We start from the raw sequence: 20,913 nt of genomic DNA on the forward strand, positions 1-20,913 counted from the left end.
AAAAAAGGGGGAAAATATACATGGGAAGAAATACAGAGACAAATATGGTGCATAGACTGAAGGAAAGACCATCCAGAGACTGCCCCATCTGGGGATCCATCCCTTATACTGTCACCAAACACAGACACTAATGTGGATGACAAGTGCTAACAGGAGCTTGGTATAGCTGTCTCCTGAGAGGCTCTGACAGGACCTGACAAATGGAGAGGTGGGTGCTCTCAGCCAAACATTAGACTGAACACAAGGTCCCCAGTGGAGGAGCTAGAGAAAGGACCCAAAGAGTTGAAAGAGCTATCGGCCCCATAGGAGGAACAACAATATGCATCAACCAGTGCCCCCAGAGCTCTCACGGACAAAACTACCAACCAAAGAGAACACATGGAGGGACCCATGGTTCTAGCTGCATGTGTAGCAGAGGATGGCCTTGTTGGACATCAAAGGGAAGAGAGGCCCTTGACCCAGAGAAGCCCCAATGCCCCAATAGAGGGGAACACCAGGACAGGGCTTTGGGAATGGGTGAGTTTGTGAGCATGGGGAGTAGGGGACAGGATAGGGTGTTTTCAGAAGGGAAACAAGGAAAGGGGATAACATTTGAAATGTCAATAAAGAAAATATCTAATAAAAAACCATTAAAATAAAAAATACACAAACATAAATGCAATCCAATGAGAGAAAGGATTTACATATATATATATATATATATATATATATGTGTGTGTGTGTGTGTGTGTGTGTGTGTGTGTGTGTGTGTGTGTGTGTGTATGTATGTATGTATGTATGTATGTATATTTATATTTGCCACTACAAATAAGAAGAAAAATAGCCCCTAGATACCAAGGGCTTGAAATCCCTTCATGTCAATGAAAAGTTACTGGAAATGGAATGTCCTTCATTTGTTGCTCACATACATCCAGAGTTTAAAGATAAAGAACTATTGATGTAGTGTGTTCACTTCTTGTTGGAACAAAACAGAAACTTGCTTTTAAAAATGAAATTCCTAGAAGGACTTAAATGTTCAACATCTTTATTCATCATGGAAATGCAAATCAACTATGAGATTTCATGTTATACCTGTCAGGGTGGTTAACATCAAAAACTCATGTGAAAACTCATGCTGGCAAGGACATGGAGCAGGGGGACAGTCCTCTCATTCTGTTGGGATTACAAAATTTGTACAACCACTTTGGAAATCAATGTGGTGGTTTCTCAGAAAAGTAGAAATCAATCTACCTGAAAAGCAGCTGCAGCATTACTGGCAAAAACCCAAAAGCTGTTCCACCATCTTACAAGGACACTTGCTCAACCATGGTCAAAACATCTTTATTCATAATACCCAGGAAGTGGTAAAAACCTAGATGTCCCTCAAGTTAAGAATGTATAAAGAGCATCATTTACACAATGGAGTATTAATCAGCTATCGAAAGCAAGGATATCATGAAATTTGGAGGCAAGTGGATGTTACTAGAAAAGATTACACTGAATGATGTAACCCAGACCAAGAAAGACACACATGGTATGTACTCACATGCAAGTGGATATTAGCTTTAAAGTTAAGAATAACCATGCTACCTTCTCCAAAATCAACCATATAATTGGTCACAAGACAGACCTCAACAAATATAAGAAGATCGAACTAATCCCATGCCTCCTATCTGATCACTATGGAGTAAAAGTGGTCTTCAATAGCAACAGAAACAATAGAAAACCCACATACACGTGGAAATTGAACAATACTCTACTCAATGATACCCTGGTCAAGGAAGAAATAAAGAAAGAAATTAAAGACTTTTTAGAACACAATGAAAATGAAAACACAACATACCCAAATCTATGGGACACAATGAAAGCAGTGCTAAGAGGAAAACTCATAGCCCTGAGTGCCTCCAAAAAGAAAATAGAGAGAGCATACATTACCAGCTTAATGACACACCTGAAAGCACTAGAACAAAAAGAAGCTATTTCACCCAGGAGGAGTAGAAGGCAGGAAATCATCAAACTCAGGGCCGAAATCAATCAAGTAGAAACAAAGAGAACCATACAAAAAATCAACAAAACCAGGAGCTGGTTCTTTGAGAAAATCAACAAGATAGATAAACCCTTAGCCAGACTGACCAAAGGGCACAGAGAAAGTATCCAAATTAACAAACTTAGAAATGAAAAGGGAGATATAACAACGGAAACTGAGGAAATCCAAAAAATCATCAGATCCTACTACAAGAGCCTGTACTCAACACAACTGGAGAATCTGGAGGAAATGGACAATTTCCTTGACAGATACCAAATACCAAAATTAAATCAGGACCAACTAGACCATCTAAACAGTCCCATAAAGCCTAAAGAAATAGAAGGAGTCATAGAAAGTCTTCCAACCAAAAAAAGCACAGGACCAGATGCTTTCAGTGCAGAATTCTACCAGACCTTCAAAGAAGAGTTAACACCAATACTCTTCAAACTATTCCACAAAATAGAAACAGAAGGAACACTACCCAATTCCTTCTACGAAGCCACAATTATGCTGATACCAAAGCCACACAAAGATCCAACAAAGAAAGAGAACTTCAGACCAATTTCCCTTATGAACATCGATGCAAAAATACTCAATAAAATTCTTGCCAACCGAATCCAAGAACACATCAAAACAATCATCCACCATGATCAAGTAGGCTTTATCCCGGGAATGCAGGGTTGGTTCAATATACGGAAATCCATCAATACAATCCACTATATAAACAAACTCAAAGAACAAAACCACATGGTCATTTCATTGGATGCTGAAAAAGCATTTGACAAAATTCAGCATCCTTTCATGCTTAAAGTCTTGGAGAGAACAGGAATTCAAGGCCCATACCTAAACATAGTAAAAGCAATATACAGCAAACCGGTAGCCAGCATCAAACTAAATGGAGAGAAACTTGAAGCAATCCCACTGAAATCAGGGACCAGACAAGGCTGCCCCCTTTCTCCTTATCTTTTCAATATTGTACTTGAGGTACTAGCTCGGGCAATTCGACAACATAAGGAGGTCAAAGGGATACAAATTGGTAAGGAGGAAGTCAAACTATCATTATTTGCAGACGACATGATAGTCTACCTAAGTGACCCAAGAAACTCCACTAGAGAGCTCCTACAGCTGATAAACAACTTCAGCAAAGTGGCAGGTTATAAAATCAACTCAAACACATCAGTGGCCTTCCTATACTCAAAGGATAAGCAGGCTGAGAAAGAAATTAGGGAAATGACCCCCTTCACAATAGCCACAAACAGTATAAAGTATCTTGGGGTGACTCTTACCAAACATGTGAAAGATCTGTATGACAAGAACTTCAAGACTCTGAAGAAGGAAATGGAAGAAGACCTCAAAAAATGGGAAAACCTCCCATGCTCATGGATCGGTAGAATCAATATAGTTAAAATGGCCATTTTGCCAAAAGCAATATACAGATTCAATGCAATACCCATCAAAATCTCAACTCAATTCTTCACAGAGTTAGAAAGAGCAATTATCAAATTCATCTGGAACAACAAAAAACCAAGGATAGCTAAAACTATTCTCAACAACAAAAGAAAATCTGGGGGAATCAGTATCCCTGACCTCAAGCAATACTACAGAGCAATAGTGTTAAAAACTGCATGGTATTTGTACAGTGACAGGCAGGAGGATCAATGGAACAGGATTGAAGATCCAGAAATGAACCCACACAACTATGGCCACTTGATCCTTGACAAAGAGGCTGAAAACATCCAATGGAAAAAAGATAGCCTTTTCAACAAATGGAGCTGGTTCAACTGGAGTTCAGCATGCAGAAGAATGCGAATTGATCCATCCTTGTCTCCTTGTACTAAGCTCAAATCCAAATGGATCAAGGACCTCCACATAAAGCCAGACACTCTGAAGCTAATAGAAAAGAAACTGGGGAAGACCCTTGAGGACATCGGTACAGGGAGAAAGTTTCTGAACAGAACACCAATAGCGTATGCTCTAAGAGCAAGAATTGACAAATGGGACCTCATAAGGTTACAGAGTTTCTGTAAGGCAACGGACACCATCAAGAGGACAGATCGGCAACCAACAAATTGGGAAAAGATCTTCACCAATCCTACATCAGATAGAGGGCTAATATCCAATATATATAAAGAACTCAAGAAGTTAGACTCCAGAAAACCGAACAACCCTATTAAAAAATGGGGTACAGAGTTAAACAAAGAATTCTCACCTGAAGAACTTCGGATGGCGGAGAAGCATCTTAAAAAATGCTCAACTTCATTAGTCATTAGGGAAATGCAAATCAAAACAACCCTAAGATTTCATCTTACACCAGTCAGAATGGCTAAGATTAAAAATTCAGGAGACAGCAGGTGTTGGAGAGGGTGTGGAGAAAGAGGAACACTCCTCCACTGCTGGTGGGGTTGCAAATTGGTACAACCACTCTGGAAATCAGTCTGGCGGTTCCTCCGAAAACTGGGCACCTCACTTCTAGAAGATCCTGCTATACCACTCCTGGGCATATACCCAGAGGATTCCCCACCATGTAATAAGGATACATGCTCTACTATGTTCATAGCAGCCCTATTTATAATTGCCAGATGCTGGAAAGAACCCAGGTATCCCTCAACAGAAGAGTGGATGCAAAAAATGTGGTATATCTACACAATGGAGTACTATTCAGCCATTAGAAACAATGAATTCATGAAATTCTTAGGCAAATGGATGGAGCTAGAGAACATCATACTAAGTGAGGTAACCCAGACTCAAAAGGTGAATCATGGTGTACACTCACTAATAAGTGGTTATTAACGTAGAAAACTGGAATACCCAAAACATAATCCACACATCAAATGAGATACAAGAAGAAAGGAGGAGTGGTCCCTGGTTCTGGAAAGACTCAGTGAAACAGTATTCGGCAAAACCAGAACGGGGAACTGGGAAGGGGTGGGAGGGAGGACAGGGGAAGAGAAGGGGGCTTACGGGACTTTCGGGGAGGGGGGGCTACTGTTCACCAAACCTGTTATAGCACTCATTGACTCTTTTCTGTTGGGGTTGGGGATGGCTGAGGCACCCACAAAGGACTTCCACTCTGCTCTTACAGGGGAAAATTATGACAGTCTGAGGACAATCTTTGATTTAGATGTAGAACATAGAGACTTCCATCAGTTAGCTTCAAGAATTATCAGAAGTAGTACTGCAGAATGGGAGGCCTATATGCTGCCTTAGCTGAGTAGTGTTGCTTTTATATAGACCATTCCAAGGTTGTTGAAGAGGCAAAGGTGAAGAAAGGGCTAGCCAAGCAGAAGAGATGGTGAACAGAATTGGGGCTGGTTTAACTCATTCCCTTGTTTAACCACCTGCATAGCCACCCTGTTAGGACTCTTAATTGTTCTCTTGCTATTGTTGACTTTTGGCCCCTACATTTTAGACCACTTGGTTGCTATTGTTAAGAAACATATGGGCACAGTACATAAGTATATAAGCACACACAATACATAAGCTAATGATCTTAAAGCAGAGATACAAAGAACTAGATACAGAAGATTAGGAGTATGAGCTATCAGAATACCAGCAATTGCTTCAGGATTGAAGCATGCACAAAGAAAAGGGAGGAATGAAAGGGTTAACTCAGAAATGTTAAAAAGGTCAGAGGCTAAATTACATTTCTCAGAACACAAGGGGTGGGGGGAGACCGACCTAAGTTTGGGGATACATTCAGAAGGACGGACTGTTGGCCACTTACCTCATTCCATAGAGACAAACAGCTTAAAGGTAACAGTATTCTGCCAGTCACATTGTACCTAATGGCAGCTGCCCTGAGGACTGTATAAAAGGTCCACTGTGCGGACTGCATGGGTCACTCTTTCTCCATGTGCAGGGTGACCCTAGCATGCTGGATATGAAATAAAAATTCCTCTTGAGGTTTGCATAGATTCCCCTCTCTGCATGATCCACTCAGGAAGTCTCTCTTTTAAGTTAAGACTCCCCTGGGAGGCTTTTTGGCCAGGCTTTTGGACAGGGGAGCACATACATCATGTAAGGCCTGGGGCCAATTAGATCTGGTGGAGACTTCCACCACCAGCTGAATACTGATATAGGATAGCTGATGAGTTTAAAGCAATAGATTCTTTGCCCAGCAATTGCATTGTCTGGTGGTTTTTAAAATATTAGGCCTGTTTGGTGTTTTCCATCCACAGAGAGCTGGGGCAGGCATTAGCTGAGCTAGCCTCAGGGTAGTTGGCCTGCAGGAGCTTTTGAAGTTCCAAGCATTCCTGGGAAAAGCTTCATCTGGCAGTTGGCAGAGCTAGCCACAAGAGACTGAGGGAATGCAGTTCCCAGTTAGGGAACAAGCTGGCCATTGACAGAGCTATATTGCGAGAGAGATCATTGGGAGCAAATTCTCAGAGCTGAGCTGAGAGAGCAGTCCGAGAAGGAGCAAGTGTAGATTTTAAAAGTACAGAAAACATAGGAACTCTGGGAAGGAGCGAGGCATGAGAACCTTTGCCATGGACTTTGACTCAGAGGAAGTCAGACAGAAATTGAGGAGAGATAACTGGCCATGTAGCCATCATAGGAGAGTATATTGTGTTAAATGAGTTATGATCCAGGGAGAACAATACTAGTTTATGACCTAGGCAGCTTTTAATAAATATATTTAAACATTTAATAAATAAATTTAAACATGAATCATTAAGCTTCTGATTCATTATTTTCAAGCTGGGGCAAAGGTGAAAAAGCCTGAAGTTACAGAGAATCTTTATACCTACTGGGTTGCCTTGTCTAGACTGTAGGAGAGAGTGTGTCTAGTGTTCCTGTAACTCAATATGCCATAGATAGTTGATATCCTTGGGAGGCATTCCCTTTTCTGAAGAGAAAGTCGATGCAGGTAAAAGCAGGTGGAGCAACCGAGAGGAGAGGAGGGAGGGAAAACTGCTGTCAGGATATTAAACTAATTTCTTAATTACAAAAACAAAAAATGAAATTCCATTGCTTATTTCATAAGGAGCATCTGAGGGCAACTAACATACACTACACTTACTGAGTGTTGAGGAGAATATCCTTGAATACACGACACGAACACTATACTACATACTAAACCATAGACTGAATACGATGAAGTATGAATACTGATTATTTGAGGTAATAATGAATATGCGACTTGAAAGGTGATGATTCGTAGCACACTTGATCCTGCAATTATGAAGGAAGTATATTTACTAGTAAGAGAAATGTAAAGGAAGACTGCAAATAAAGTGAATGCAGGTTATAAGGTCAGGAGTCAAGTGAGAGAGCACACGACTAACACATCTAATAAATGGCAAAGGTCTCAACATGAACATGGAAGACATGGAGAAGACATGCCATTGCAAATCCATTGGGCATTGTATGGATGTATCTCCTGTCAATGAAAAAGCCTATGACCTATGGCTTAGGGAGAAAGTAGAGGTGGGACCTCAAAGAGGGAAAGGATTTTTTGTGAGAGCCAGGCCTGTGATCAGTCTTGGAAGATGTAATGAGTCAGAATCAGTCACATGGCAGAATGTAGACTAGAATAAATGGGATATTTTAAGTTATATCTAGTCAGAGAAGAGTCTGGGTATATGGCCAAAGTATGTATGTAAATATATTTCACTCTGAGTCTTATTTCTGGGAGCATGGTGCTAGGGGGAAGAACCAGGACCTAACATCAACAGAAACTGAAAAAATAAGCCAATGGAGTTATTTAAACATGTGTGAAGAACTAAGACTGTAAATTCTTGGGTCCAAGCTCCCTGTAAGAGCTGTATGTCTAAAGTAGTATGGAAGACACTAGGCAGAGCAAAGCAATGTCCGAGGTGGAGTTTCTATTGTTGTGAAAAACACCAGGACTGAAGTGAAGAGAAAACAGTTTATTTCATGTTGCAACTCTCAGGCCATTAGTGTGGAAAGTCAGGGCAGAAACTGAGGGCAGGAATCTGGAGGCAGGAATTGATGCAGAGGCCATGGAGGAGTGCTGCTAATGGGCTTACATCACATTTCCCTCAGTGCCCTTTTAATCTGGGAGCTGAGTACATTCAGTAGTAGTTCACGGAAAAAACCTATAGTTCCTTCAAGAATCCCGGAAGCAGAGTTCTCTTTCATGGCTCGAATCTGTTCTTCTCTTAGTTTTATATCTTTTTTCAAGTCTTCACATTGCCCCTCAAGTCCTTCTTGAACTAGTTTTTCTAGTGCCTACCAAAAAGAGAGAGTCGATTTCTCAGAATATCCATTACTGGCATTTCATATTAACAGCTTCAGCAGCTGAGCTTGTTTCCTCCCCTTTACAGAAAATAGAATTTGACAAGTTTGTTCAAACCTCCAACATTAACCAGAAGAGTGAGAATGGCTGTAGCTGATATTTATGAGACTTGTGGCTATGACAACCCTGTGAACTATGGACAAAACTACTACATCTGTTGGTGGGGGAGCTGAGGACTTTACTTCCATCCTGTCTCAACTTCACTGATCTGAGCCAACCCCATCTGTCTAACAAATGGTAACTAACTGTTGCCCCTGAGAGTGGAGCTGTCAAGTTCTGGGATGGGAGAAAGACTGCATTTGTATTGTCCTCTAGCTCTGTTGGATGCAGCAACCAGCTCTGGAAACAAACACTGCAGGATTCAGAGCCTCAGACTCATATAGTGACTATTCATATCATTTTAAACTGGTATCATTGACTCTTGTACTAATAATTCTTAGGGTGGTGGGCTCAGGTATTTTTTCAGGTGAAGTAAAATAAGGCTACTCCAAAGCATAAACGTTTTATTGGGGATGGAGTCCAAATCTTTTAAGTTCAGACTCCATTTTATAGAACCTGACCTAAGTTTGGACTCAGGTAAACTAATAGGCTGGTACATAGCATTAGTTTCCAAGATGCTCCCCAACAAACCCTGACCCTAGCTCCAGTCTCTAGGCTAAGCCCCAACAAGACCAGTGTTTTCTGGTTACACCCTCAACCAGACCAGTGTCTCCAGGTTATTTCCCTAACAAACCTGAATCCCTAGCTTACAAGCCCACAACCTGCCTAATGACCATCAATGCAAAGGACATCAGAAATTAAATTTATAATATGACTCTCCGTACCAGCCAATTAAGTCAAAGGCCATGGTAGCTTTCCAATTAGAGGCTTGCACACTTACATCCCCTGAACCCCTCCACAGTTTGTGCTTACTATAAAGCCTTACTCTGATGGACATTTGGGGCTTCTCCACCCCCTAAACTACCCTGTGTGTTGGTGGAGTATTGGGGGGGGGTGAGCTAGATCGTATTGATTAAAGACCTTGCTATCAGTTGCATCAGATTGACTCCTCTCTGTGTTTTGGTGGATCAAGAACATTTCTCTGGCACTACACTCCCACATTCTTCATTATACTAACACTACAGGAGGCGGTGTGTCTTTAGAATTAAGGGCTTTACATGGGTAGAGGTGGATTTGAGGTTTTCATGGATTCTCTCTGGGATCATGATTCCCTTGAGAATGCCATACGGTTCCTTCCAGGGAGCCATGGTCTGTCATGTACTTCCATTCCATCAAGACTCACCTTCATCTTGAGGTCCAGAACCCTCTCCTGCTCTCTCAGAAGGCTGTCCTTTTCTTTCAGTATCTTCTCCTCCATCTGGCCTATGGCTTCTGAGATGCTTTTCTTTAGAGCTTCCATCTTTTCCTCAGTCTCCTTTTGTTGCTGTTTACTTAGCTCCAGTTTCTTCTCAGCTGCCTCCTTCTTGGTCTTCTCAGCTGTCCCACAAGGGTTTTTGAGAAGGAAGAAAGGATAGTCAGAACTGTGAGCTACCCTCTTGATCTCAGAGATAAGACTGCTTTCCGCATGACAACATCTGAAACATCACATCACCATGCAATGATGCCCTATGTGATATAAAAACTCTGACAAGCTAGACATGCAACACTAGGCACAATCATAGATTTCAGATCTAGAAGAGGATTCAGGAAGGAAGTCCTTGTCTGGGGGATCTTCCTATCCATCAGTCAAAGCTGAGTCCTCCTCTGTACCTTCCAGAGCTTTCTGACTCTCAGTGAGGGCTTTATCTGAATTCAAGATGGACTCTTCCATGGTGATCTGTGAATTCAGGAAGTTCTGGAAGACCTCACTTGCCTGGGTATGAAAAGAGAGAAAGCCTTAAGCAGCAAGGATGCCTTCTTCTGATGAAACAGTTATCATTAATGAAATTTCTACCCTGACTGTAATATTTGAACCATTCTTTAGTTCCTATGTGAGTCATATAACACTTAGTCTGTAATGAACACTGTGCTCTTTGCTGAGATAAAAACTCCCTCTGAAAAAACTTACTGTTGCTGTCCATAAATGTTACCCACTAGCCACTACAGGTAACACTACCATCCAAATTTGTTTGCAGTTCCACAAATACTTATGAGGCACGAAGACTTAGGGGTAGATTAGTAGTTGAGACCTTATTTGGTTTAAGGTTTATATCCCTCCCCTTCTTGTAATGATACCCTTGTCAGCCTGATTATTTTACCTGCACATTTTATGTAGTATGTACAGATACTCCTCTTCAAACAATGCTCCTAGCACCTCAGACCCTCCTGTTGTGTTAATGAACTAAATACACATATACTCTTCTCTGAATACAAGTAACTGTATACCTAATCAATCATGTCATGACAGGTTCTATTTAACTGTATTACCTATGTATGCATCCAATAGAATAGAAAGGCCAATCTGGGTTCAAGTTGCTTTTAGTGCATGCAGTGTTGTCTGGCAAACTTTGTCCTTCAATTGAAATTTTATTAAGAACACCCACACTTAGTATCTTATGCCAATGCACAATTGAGCATGCACATGATTAAATGAGGAGAGTTGTGAGAAAGGGCCTGAGCATTAGAGAAATTGGATGCATGAGTCAATCTTTCCTCCAGAGTAGAGGCCATAGTAACTGCCTCTGCCTTCTTTTAGATCCACTCCCTATGACTCAGGGTGGGACTAGTGTCATTTGCATATTCTCACTTATTTGGTCACTGTGGATATTGACTGTATACTCCTCCCTCATCTCTATGATTGCTTCACTCTGAATGAAGCTGACCTGCTGCTTTGGCAAGTCTATGTGAGCTTCTCTGTTCATTGCATCCTTCCACTGCACCATAGCAATATTGTTAAGAAGTAATTCATTCTGACCTAGAGTTTTAACATGATATTCCAAAGAAGAAAATAACATTATCTCAGCTTATGAAATGAGCTCTTAATATGTTAGCATCATCATCATCCCATCAACATCACCATCATTACCACCACCATGACCATCACCATCATCTCCATTGCTGTCTCTACCTCTTTATGTTTGATAATTAGTTCATATTTAACAAGAATACTCTATTTTCCATGTCACTTAAAATCATAAGATTACTGACAATAAAGGTTTTTCCTTTAATAATATATATACTCATGAAAAAATTAATGGATTATTCAATAAATTAATGTTCTCTTTTACTTGTATTACGTTATAAATCTCACTTCCAGAAGAAATAACTATTAAGATGTTATTATTATGCAGTATTTTGTGTATCTGAAGGCTAGAATAGTCATGATACATTCACTCTGCTTTATCCCCATAAACCTGCATGCTCTTAGAAACCAAGAGCAGCAATTCCAGCTCTAGCTGTGCCCTCACTGTACAAACATACTTGCCCTCACCCCTCACCTTCACTCCCTTCCTGGGCACTCGCTCATAGTCCTGCTCGACCTTCTTCCTGGCCTCTAAGTAGAGACTGTGGCCCCCAGGAACAGAGAAAACTCCATGTAAGATGTTCTCCCTCAGAAACTCTGAGAGCTTGTCCAGCTCAGCTTGGCAGTGACTGAGCGATGCTGCTTCATTCTGTCTCATGAAAGTTTCCTTCCTTTCCTCTATGTTGACCTGTCGAGTAAGTAGGGAAAGATAAATCAAGTAGGCTGTTAGAAGTAAGGTGCCATTGTAGTTGTTCTGGACAGAGTAATGTGACAGTCCCAGAGTGGACAGGAAAAGATGTTTGGGGAATTGGCTTATCTCTCTTATCATCACTATAAGTAAGTTCTATAAACCATTCTAATTTCTCTGTCCTCAAGCTCAATAGCTATGTAAGTGAGGTTAGGCATGAAATCTGTGCTCTTCTTCATCTGCTAGGATGAAGGCATATCAGTGAGTGCAAAGTTCAACCAGGAGGGAACACAGCTTCCCCAGGAGAATGTGTTTTGGTGTGGGCCAAGATATTTGTACAGAAAATCCACTTCAGATCTGAGTAGGTTTGTCACAAACAGAGTGGTGATTGCTTCATGAATTCCTTGAAAGAGAGGGAAGATTGTGAAGTTAAAGGATGAAAATTCTAAGGTGAATACTTCTGAATTACAAAGGGACTGTTTTCATCAGTATGAATTAATACATTCTTGTCACTTGTACGATGTTGATACAAAGATTGAAAGACAAACATTTGGTGACAAGGTCTTTGGTCATTAGAAGGTAATTAGGTATCCAGTATTTCTTTCCTTGGTGTCTTTGTACCATAGCATCCCATAATTCAGTAGTTTTCAACCTTCCTAATGCTGTGATCCTTTAATAGAGTTCCTCATGTTCTGATCTCCAAACATTAATATTTTTTGCTACTTCAAAAAGTAATTTTGATAATGTTATAGATAGTAATGTACATATATGATATGCAGGATTCCTGTTATGCAGCCCCCATGAAAGAGTTGTTCATGCCCCAAAGGAGTCATAATGAACAGGGTGTGAACCACTGCGATAAAATGATAGACACTCATTGTCTTATAAAGATGGGCTGACCCTTAAGACATGGGGAGCTTATTTAATTACACTGCTCGTTTAAATCTGTATACTATGATTATAAACAAGGGAAACAAGAAGGATTTGAAACAAGGAATGCTAAAATAGAGCCTTTATAGCCAGGCAGTGGTGGTGCACACCTTTAATCTCAGCACTTGGAAGGGAGAGGCAGATGGATTCCTGATTTCAAGGCCAGCCTGAACTACAGAGTGAGTTTCAGTACAGGCAGGGCTACACAAAGAAACCCTGTCTCAAAAAACAAAAAACAAACCAAAACAAAACAAAACAAAACAAAAACCAAAAAACCAACCCCCTCCCCCCAAAAAAGCAAAACAAAAAACAAAATAGCGCCCTTATATTTCACTATAGAAGGACGTTTTAGAGCCTCTAAGTGAAGGTAAGCTTACTTGACTAATTGCTTTAACTTGGTGAATAGAAACCCACATGCCTTGTGCTGTATCTCAGCAGCCTGACCCAATAGATGTACATTGGTTGCAGCTGCTGCTGAATGTCAAGTGGCATATTTTAACTCTTTAACCTCTTCCCCTTCCCTGCATTAAGCCGAGGAACACTGGTTCCTTCCATTTTGAGGGCAGAGCATGAGATCAAAATGCTAGGTCAAAGTCACATGAGAGAAGGGCAAGGACAAGTAAGGGTACATCACCAGAAGTTGCTTCTGGAACTCCAGTTGGTCATCCTTGAAGGAGTGCTCCATGAAGACAGCAATGGCTTCCTTCTCACAGGCTGCATGCACATCCAGCAGCTCCTGGAGCGTGTCTGTGGGGAGCCTCACTTGCTGGGCCACTTGCTTACTGTAGTGCTCAGCTGCCTTCTCCACAGCTGCTGAGTTCGTAAGCTGGGCCAGGGTTGTCACTGCATTCTCCAGACAAGGAACAGCCCCATTGCTGATGGCATCCAAGTAGGTCTGCACTAGAATTCCCAGTCCTGGTGAGACATGATAGTCAGAATTCCCATTCCTATTTTATAAGGTTTTATGGTCTGCATTCTTCAAAGGCACATTTTGCTGAAGATCATATTTTATTTTCTCTTTATCACCTTCTTTGTCCATGTACATCTTGTTTCTATGAATCTGCTTTCATATACTACCATAATCATCTTTCTTGTTCATGTTCTCTTTTGTTGTTCTTTAATTCATTACATTTGAAATGAATTAATTATTCAAGTAGTATGTTCAGATGTTCTTTGAAAGAACACTTTGCTGCAGAAACTGAGGTGGCCTATCTTGTACGCTAAATGCTTCAATTTGTGAGCATCCTTTACAAATGGACCCTATGTATCAGAATGTATACAATTTCAGGTTAATGTAAAATTAGTTTGAAGGGACAGAGGATAGAAAGAGACCAGAGTGTGACTGTCAACAGACAGAATTGTTTTTAGTAGCATGCATGAAATCCTGCACCTCTTCAGATGAAAATTAAAGAGGTTTCCAGGGGGAAAAAGCTACCTGTGACACTATAGGGATGCTGTGAGGTGTTTGGAATGAGAAAAGTGTGGTACTCATGGCCTACATTTCTCTATGGTAGTCTCCTCTTTCTTGAATTTTTTGCCAAAGATGAGACAGCCTGCCTTGGGAGACTGGTTGCGTCTACCAACAACCCTTTCTGTGTTGATCAATAAAAATGAGCAAAGTCACCTATAACTTACTTGTATTTCTGTTGTATCACATAGGCCCTCTATCAGGACCTACTATAGACTCTGATACCACAGGAGTCCAGCTTTATACATCCAGCTCTGGACAGAAAGTGACACTACATTTTACTCTAAAGTAGTCACTGAACTCACAAAGCACTCATAACCTATTGTATTATTTCCCACTGAAGGAAAATAACAAAATACCTCTGATTTTTGTTATTAGCAACCAAAACAATGTTTCTACATGTGTTACATGCAATTGAGGCAAGTGATCTCCAATTGAAATGTGCCTCAGCTCTGTTTTGTATATATTTGTTGATTTAATTGATTTTTCTTACTAGTTGATTGGCATTTATGGTTATGGTTAATGAAACAGGTCTTTGCCTATTCTAAGCACATGTACTACCTCCGAACTTTCACATTAACAAGATACTCAGGCGATTTACCTGCCCACCAATGGGTAATATTCCTCTTTTATATAAAGTAAGGCTCTGTTTACTGAATATGAGTTCAGCTAGTCTTAAGACCCTTAATATACCATTCTATCTTCATTTGTGTGTGTATCATCTAGTGTTTGAACACTAGCTTCAGTGGGATTCAGTTATATAAGCAGCATATGATACAATCCAAGTTAAATGGAGTATGTTGCTTAGTTTGATCAAGCTCAGTGTTGTCCAGGAGGGATTTAAAATGAAGAATAGATTTTTATGCCTGTGATTGCCATCATTATTTCCACTAATCACACTTGGAGAGCTACTGAGCACTCACAGTAGGTAAAGGCCTGAACTTTTAAATTGATTTTAATTAAATTACATGTAATCAAATATATAATATGTGCATCTTTGGTGCCAAATTAGATAGTTAATATATCCACTACTCATTGCAGATAAGTGAAGATATATTGATGATAAAGTCTATATTCCTAGTTCATTATACACTTTTCCTAGCAAAGAGACTTGACTTACAAAGATATTAAGTATTATCCGAGACTATCTGAAATTTCAAACAATTATTAAAACATGAGTTTGGTGGATATTATATACCCTAAGAGCATCTGTCTAAAGCAATCATAGAATACTAGGCAGGAGACTTACGAGTTCCATTGACCTTGATGCTCCCTGGCAGAGTTTTAGCCTTAGAGGAGCTGAAGATGAAGGAACAGAAATCTTCTGCCTGTCTCACAAAGTCAGAATCCAACTCTTCATCCTGCAGGCTCTCCAGCTCAGAGAGCTTCTTCCACTCAGCAGGCGGATAGAAGACAAAGCATTTCTTCTTGGGGAAGAACTTTTGAATACAGAGCCGGGGCAGGTTGTACTTTTTATCATCTTCACTGGTACCTGGAATTATAATAACAGGAATAGTGTGTTCATGTGTAGCTTATGAATTCCTCTCCTAGTTTTTGGTGGCATGTATCTCCACATGACCATGAGGGAGATTAAAACAATATGATTACAGCATGAAGTGATTGTTTCTCTCTATACCATGGAACATATCAATTGCAATTGATGTATCAAGATAGATACTAACCATAAATCACTTCTTAGAAAGAGTGTGCCCTTCCCCTAGCCTTAGCAGGCGAAATCAGACCTTGTTTGACACAGTTGCCTAGCCCACCCAGGGTACAGTCGTCTGTCCTAGGTGAAGACTATTTTTCTGCCAAATCAGCAGCTTCCTGCAAGAAGACACTACCTGTTGAACAACTGAGCTTGTTTTGCTGATGAGATCCTGGCAAAACAGGAGATGTGCTTCCCCACTTTATATTCAGAGTTAAATATTAAACATTGGGCCTTTATCGGAACTTTATCTTGGCTTCCTTGTTTCTCTTGCCTGCCTGTCCTACCGCAGGCCCAGCTCTCCTTCCAGGTGTACCCAATTGACGAAAGCTGCTGAACAGCTATAAAAGAGTCCAAAAATCCAAAAGAGAAAAGCAAATCTGAACACCTGCATAAAGTGTAAATTCATGCAATTTCACCTCTGTGTTCTCCAGTCATGAGACCCTGTACCTTTCTTGAGCTTCAGGGAATACTCCAGGTACTCATCTGCAGTGAGGCTTCGTCCATCTGCTTCAAGTCTTAGGGTCACATCCCTCAGAGTCCACATAAAGTCGGGGAAGAAGCTCACAAAGTCAGCTGAGTCTTCCAGCCCATCATCCTGGTCGTGTGAAGATCTTGCTTGTATCCTATCTGAGAGCTCAGTCACATAGCTGAGTAGCTAAGGAGAAGTGGTGAGTGAACAGGCTCCCTGGTCATCTCCTCCATTCCCCCCATGATTTTGCCATGTTCTGACTCAAGTGTGAATCCATTAGTGAGTACATAGGCTCTCGCCTTGCACTGGAACTGTTATGTCTCCTATCTGCCAACACTGACTCTGCAGCATTCCTAAAATGAGATGTTCTCCATCAGAAAGGATACTGCAGCTGGTCCATGGCCTGCTGGTTGATGACTCCCATGCTGTTGTAGACAAAGGTGCTGCTTAGAAGGATAGCCAGGGCAAAGATCCAGCAGTCATTTTGGATGTCACCCTGGAAGTCAGAACACTCCTTTCTAGATTGAAGATGCTCAAGATGTTTTGGTTTTGTTTTGGTTTGTTTTATTGTTTTGTTTTTAGGGTAAACTAGTAATATGGTTTGTTAGAAAAAAAAAGCAAACCCCTAAAGCAAAGTGTAAACTATATTCTCATTAGTAGAACTGAGAGGATGACTTGTTTCTAATTAATGTCACTAGTTTGAATTCACATACTTTCTCATCTTACTGGGTCTTTTATGTCTATTTGTGGGAAATTTTAATAAAACAGATTGGTGGAGATTCCAAGTTTTTACAGACTCACAAAACTTCCCTTTATGTAAGGTTTAATTGCCTTATATAACAATAGTAATACTTAAAAATGTGAGAAATTATTACATATATAAGACTTTAAATTTAACTCACTTTTAAATTGAATAGTTTTGGGGATATTTATTTCCCATACACTCCCTTGTCTCTATCCCATCAATCTTCCTCTTCAGTGATCCACTTTTACATAGATGGAGTGTTTGAGGGTATGTGTACCAGTGTTTAGGCTTATTTGCATTATTATGGATGTGGGATAGTTTAGCTGTTGCAAGTAAGCTGTGCAACCTTACTTCTCACTACATGACATTGTTAGTCTTACTAAATGCACAGTGCTGTAAGTCACTTAATGATCTATCACATTAATTTTTCTAAATAGCTGAGGGTACACCTAACTTCTATGCCTTGCTGAAACTACAGAATCTGTAAGGGGGAAGAACTATTTGTTAGACATAATCCCTCAGTACTTTAGTACTTCAGCCCTTAAGCAGCACCTTCTGTGGGAAAACATTCAAGAGAATGATTCTGCTAACAGCATCGTTAAGCATCTGGGTTACCTGGATTGCCTCACTTAATGATGACAGCCCTGTTCCCTGATGCTAATAGTCCCCATATGACTCAGGCTTCTGACTATTTTCTTCCACATTAGTTACCAAATTTCTCATCAGTAGATAGAAACAAAAAACACTTTGTAATTAAGAGTGAGCTCCTAAGTATTCCAGAGACCATTCAGACTTAAGGAGCTTAATCCAAAACAGCACTCTCCCTTCTTACTTTCTCCACATCTCCCAGGCCCTCCGTGTCAAGCAGAACTAGGGTGTGGTCAGGCTTCTGGGGATGAGGCAAACACCACATCCAGATCCCCTTGGTGTGAGACTGCACAGTGGAGCCCAGGGTGAAGCCTGCAAAGGGCAAAGGATGGACAAAGATAGAGATTTTCTAGCAGGAGTTTCTGGAAATGGAAATAAGAGTTAATGTAAATCAAGGTTAAAAACATGATGTCATCATGGCCAGGATTGGTGTACATAGGAGGAGTTGCAAACACATAGAACAAAAATAATAATTAATAGAAAGAAAGAAAAGCAATGGAAAAGATAAGTGGGATATTCCATTTTCTTTGGAAGTTTTCTGCCATCTCTGTGCTCAGGAATCCCACACTGTTGAATCATGAATTACTAAATACTTGGTGACTTGGAAATATTTGTATAGTAGTATTCTCTGTTCTCTGCTCTTTTATTCTACAAAGCAGAAAGACATTACACTTTCGAAATAGGTAATTAAGATAAACCAACTAAGTGATGTCTGAGTCTTCTTATTCTGGTTGGAATAAGGAGAAACACATAAAACCGATTTGGATTTTTTTTTTTTTTTGCCATAGCCAACTTAAAAAGCTCTTTAAGATAAATTAATCTTAAACATAATCTCTCTTTTTTCACTATAGATTAACAATTTACTTTAAGTATCCATTCTTGTCTTTAACTTATGTTCTAATTCCCTGTGCTAAAATTGAAGGTGAGGGTGGACTCATGGGACCCAAACCAGCTTTATTGCTGGCACTCACCGGTTCTCTTCCCAGCCAGCTTGTTCATCAGGTAGGATTTGCCTGTGCGGTAGAGGCCCACAATGGCCACCACCACTACAGGCTGTGTAATGGCTGACAGGACCTCCAGGGCCTTCTTATTGGCTCTCAGTCGTCCTTTCACATTCTCAATGAGGCACAAAGGGACTTCTGATTCCATGTCCACTAAGGTTCCTTGACTGCAGAGGGACAAATGGGATTAATGTGAATTCTAGGCTTCTAGATGAGCTAACCCTTTCAGCAGACAGGCTCCTTACAGAAGGCTATGAGATTTACCATGCAGCAGGCTGTGCTCCAGAGAGATAAATAAGATAGATATTTGTGTAACTTTATAATGGCATACGATACTCCAAAGTTGTCAAGATGTAAATAGTTTCATGAAAATGTTTTGGCTTTATTAAAGAATTATAATGACCAAAAATATTCAGGTAACTTATGGTAAAAAAGAATTTTTTTCTTTGATCTTTCTCACTGAACAGTTTACAATAACCATTAAGCATCAAGTAGAATATCTTTTAGTGGAATTCTTTACTGTTTATCTATATTATCTATTTTTATATGTATATAAAATATATGTGTGCTTGTTCCTTCATTAAACTAATTTTTGTTATTTTTAATTTTACATGTATGGGTGTTTTGTCTGCATGTCTCATGGTATATCACTTCTGTGTGTGATGGCAACAGGCCAGAAGGCATCAGATCCTTTGGAACTGGAGTTACATGTGGTATGGTTGACAGGAAGGTCTTATTGAGACATGAGTGTGAGAGTACAGCCAGAGGCATCCGGGAGAGTCCAGAGCAGGGAGAGAACGCAGTAGAATAAATCAGGCCATGAGGGTAATGTGGGAATGGAGAGAGTAGGAGAGGAGGGAGGGAGGGAAGGAGGGAGGGAGAGATGGAGAGAGAGAGAGAGAGAGAGAGAGAGAGAGAGAGAGAGAGAGAGAGAGAGAGAAGGAAAGAGGAAAGAGCCAAAAGAGAAGGGACTACCAAACCATGGGAGAGGAACTAGACAAAAGGGCAATGAGGACCAAGGAAGACAGAGTCAATAGAGAGGGAGCCAAGAGTGTACAGTGCCGAAATGGCAGGGCTATATTGGAATGAGAAGCTTGGGGAAGGAAAGCTAGAGGAGGTTAAAGTAGAGGGTAGGGTGAGAGGTGATCTAAGCTTAGAGGAGCCTGGAGGCCAGCAGACAATTGGGATTGTGCCACCATGGCTGGCCATTTGTCAGTTTCTTTTGAACCTGATACCTCCCTTCTCTTTCCTGAGTTCCAGTTTCTTTTTCTCAGTCAAGGGGCTGTTTCCTCGCATCTGGCTTTACTATTTTTAATCTTGTTATTGAAAAAACATATCCATGGTCCTTTCAGTTTCTTACCTGCAGTTTGGTTGAACTGAGCAAATTCCCTCCATGACAATGAAATTCATGTCCCCTAAAACACTGCAAGCCCTAAGGAAAGACAATCTGCAGAGATTTCCAACTTTCTGCTCTGGCTAAGGATCACTAGACACAAACAGAAACTCTGAGGACACAGCTAGGCGATACTGTACTCCCATCTCAGCATGACCTCTATTGGCTTTTGTCATTTCTGACAAGGAATGAGCTGAGCCTTGTGCCTCCCTACATGGACCTCACCATCCTCACTGACAAATATAGGTCTCTTCTGAGTGGGCAAGAAAGTTGCTTTGGTGAGAAAGTTGATCTCCTTATTGATTATGTATTTTGCATTTTTTAAATTAATAGTTTTTCAGTTTCCACATGGATTTTCTGTTTCATGTGAAAAAAAAATCCCACTAGAAAGGTTGATTTGTCTACTATTTTGATAGTAAGAGGCTTGTAACCATATAAACTCTCACAACTGGCAGCACAAATAACCTGCTTTGACATACCAGGAGAAATGGCTAACTATAATCATTACCACACAAAGAATCAGAAGTCAAAACAGGATGCTGCTGTTACCCATTATTTTAGGAATGCAGTTTCCTTGGTCCTGGGGCTCTTACCTGTGGGTTTATGGGGCTCTCTTCTGAGTATCCTGCATTAGTAAGAGGGTGAGAAGTTCTTA

At 40.5% G+C, this 20,913-nt stretch overlaps 1 protein-coding gene across 1 annotated transcript; it reads right to left on the reverse strand.

Moving 5' to 3' along the window:
- Positions 1-7,996: 7,996 nt before the first annotated feature.
- Positions 7,997-19,014, reverse strand: LOC127682492 (guanylate-binding protein 4-like). Its single transcript, XM_052178826.1, has 11 exons — positions 18,836-19,014; positions 18,049-18,176; positions 16,858-16,967; positions 16,450-16,649; positions 15,541-15,783; positions 13,458-13,738; positions 12,038-12,049; positions 11,681-11,881; positions 10,014-10,116; positions 9,547-9,740; positions 7,997-8,197 (listed from the first exon to the last, which is right to left on the reverse strand). The coding sequence occupies exons 1-11, from the start codon at positions 19,011-19,013 to the stop codon at positions 7,997-7,999; spliced, it is 1,851 nt and encodes a 616-aa protein (XP_052034786.1). The 5' UTR covers position 19,014.
- Positions 19,015-20,913: the final 1,899 nt, after the last annotated feature.

Source organism: Apodemus sylvaticus, chromosome 4 (assembly GCF_947179515.1).
Source record: "Apodemus sylvaticus chromosome 4, mApoSyl1.1, whole genome shotgun sequence".
Lineage (NCBI taxonomy): Eukaryota > Metazoa > Chordata > Mammalia > Rodentia > Muridae > Apodemus > Apodemus sylvaticus.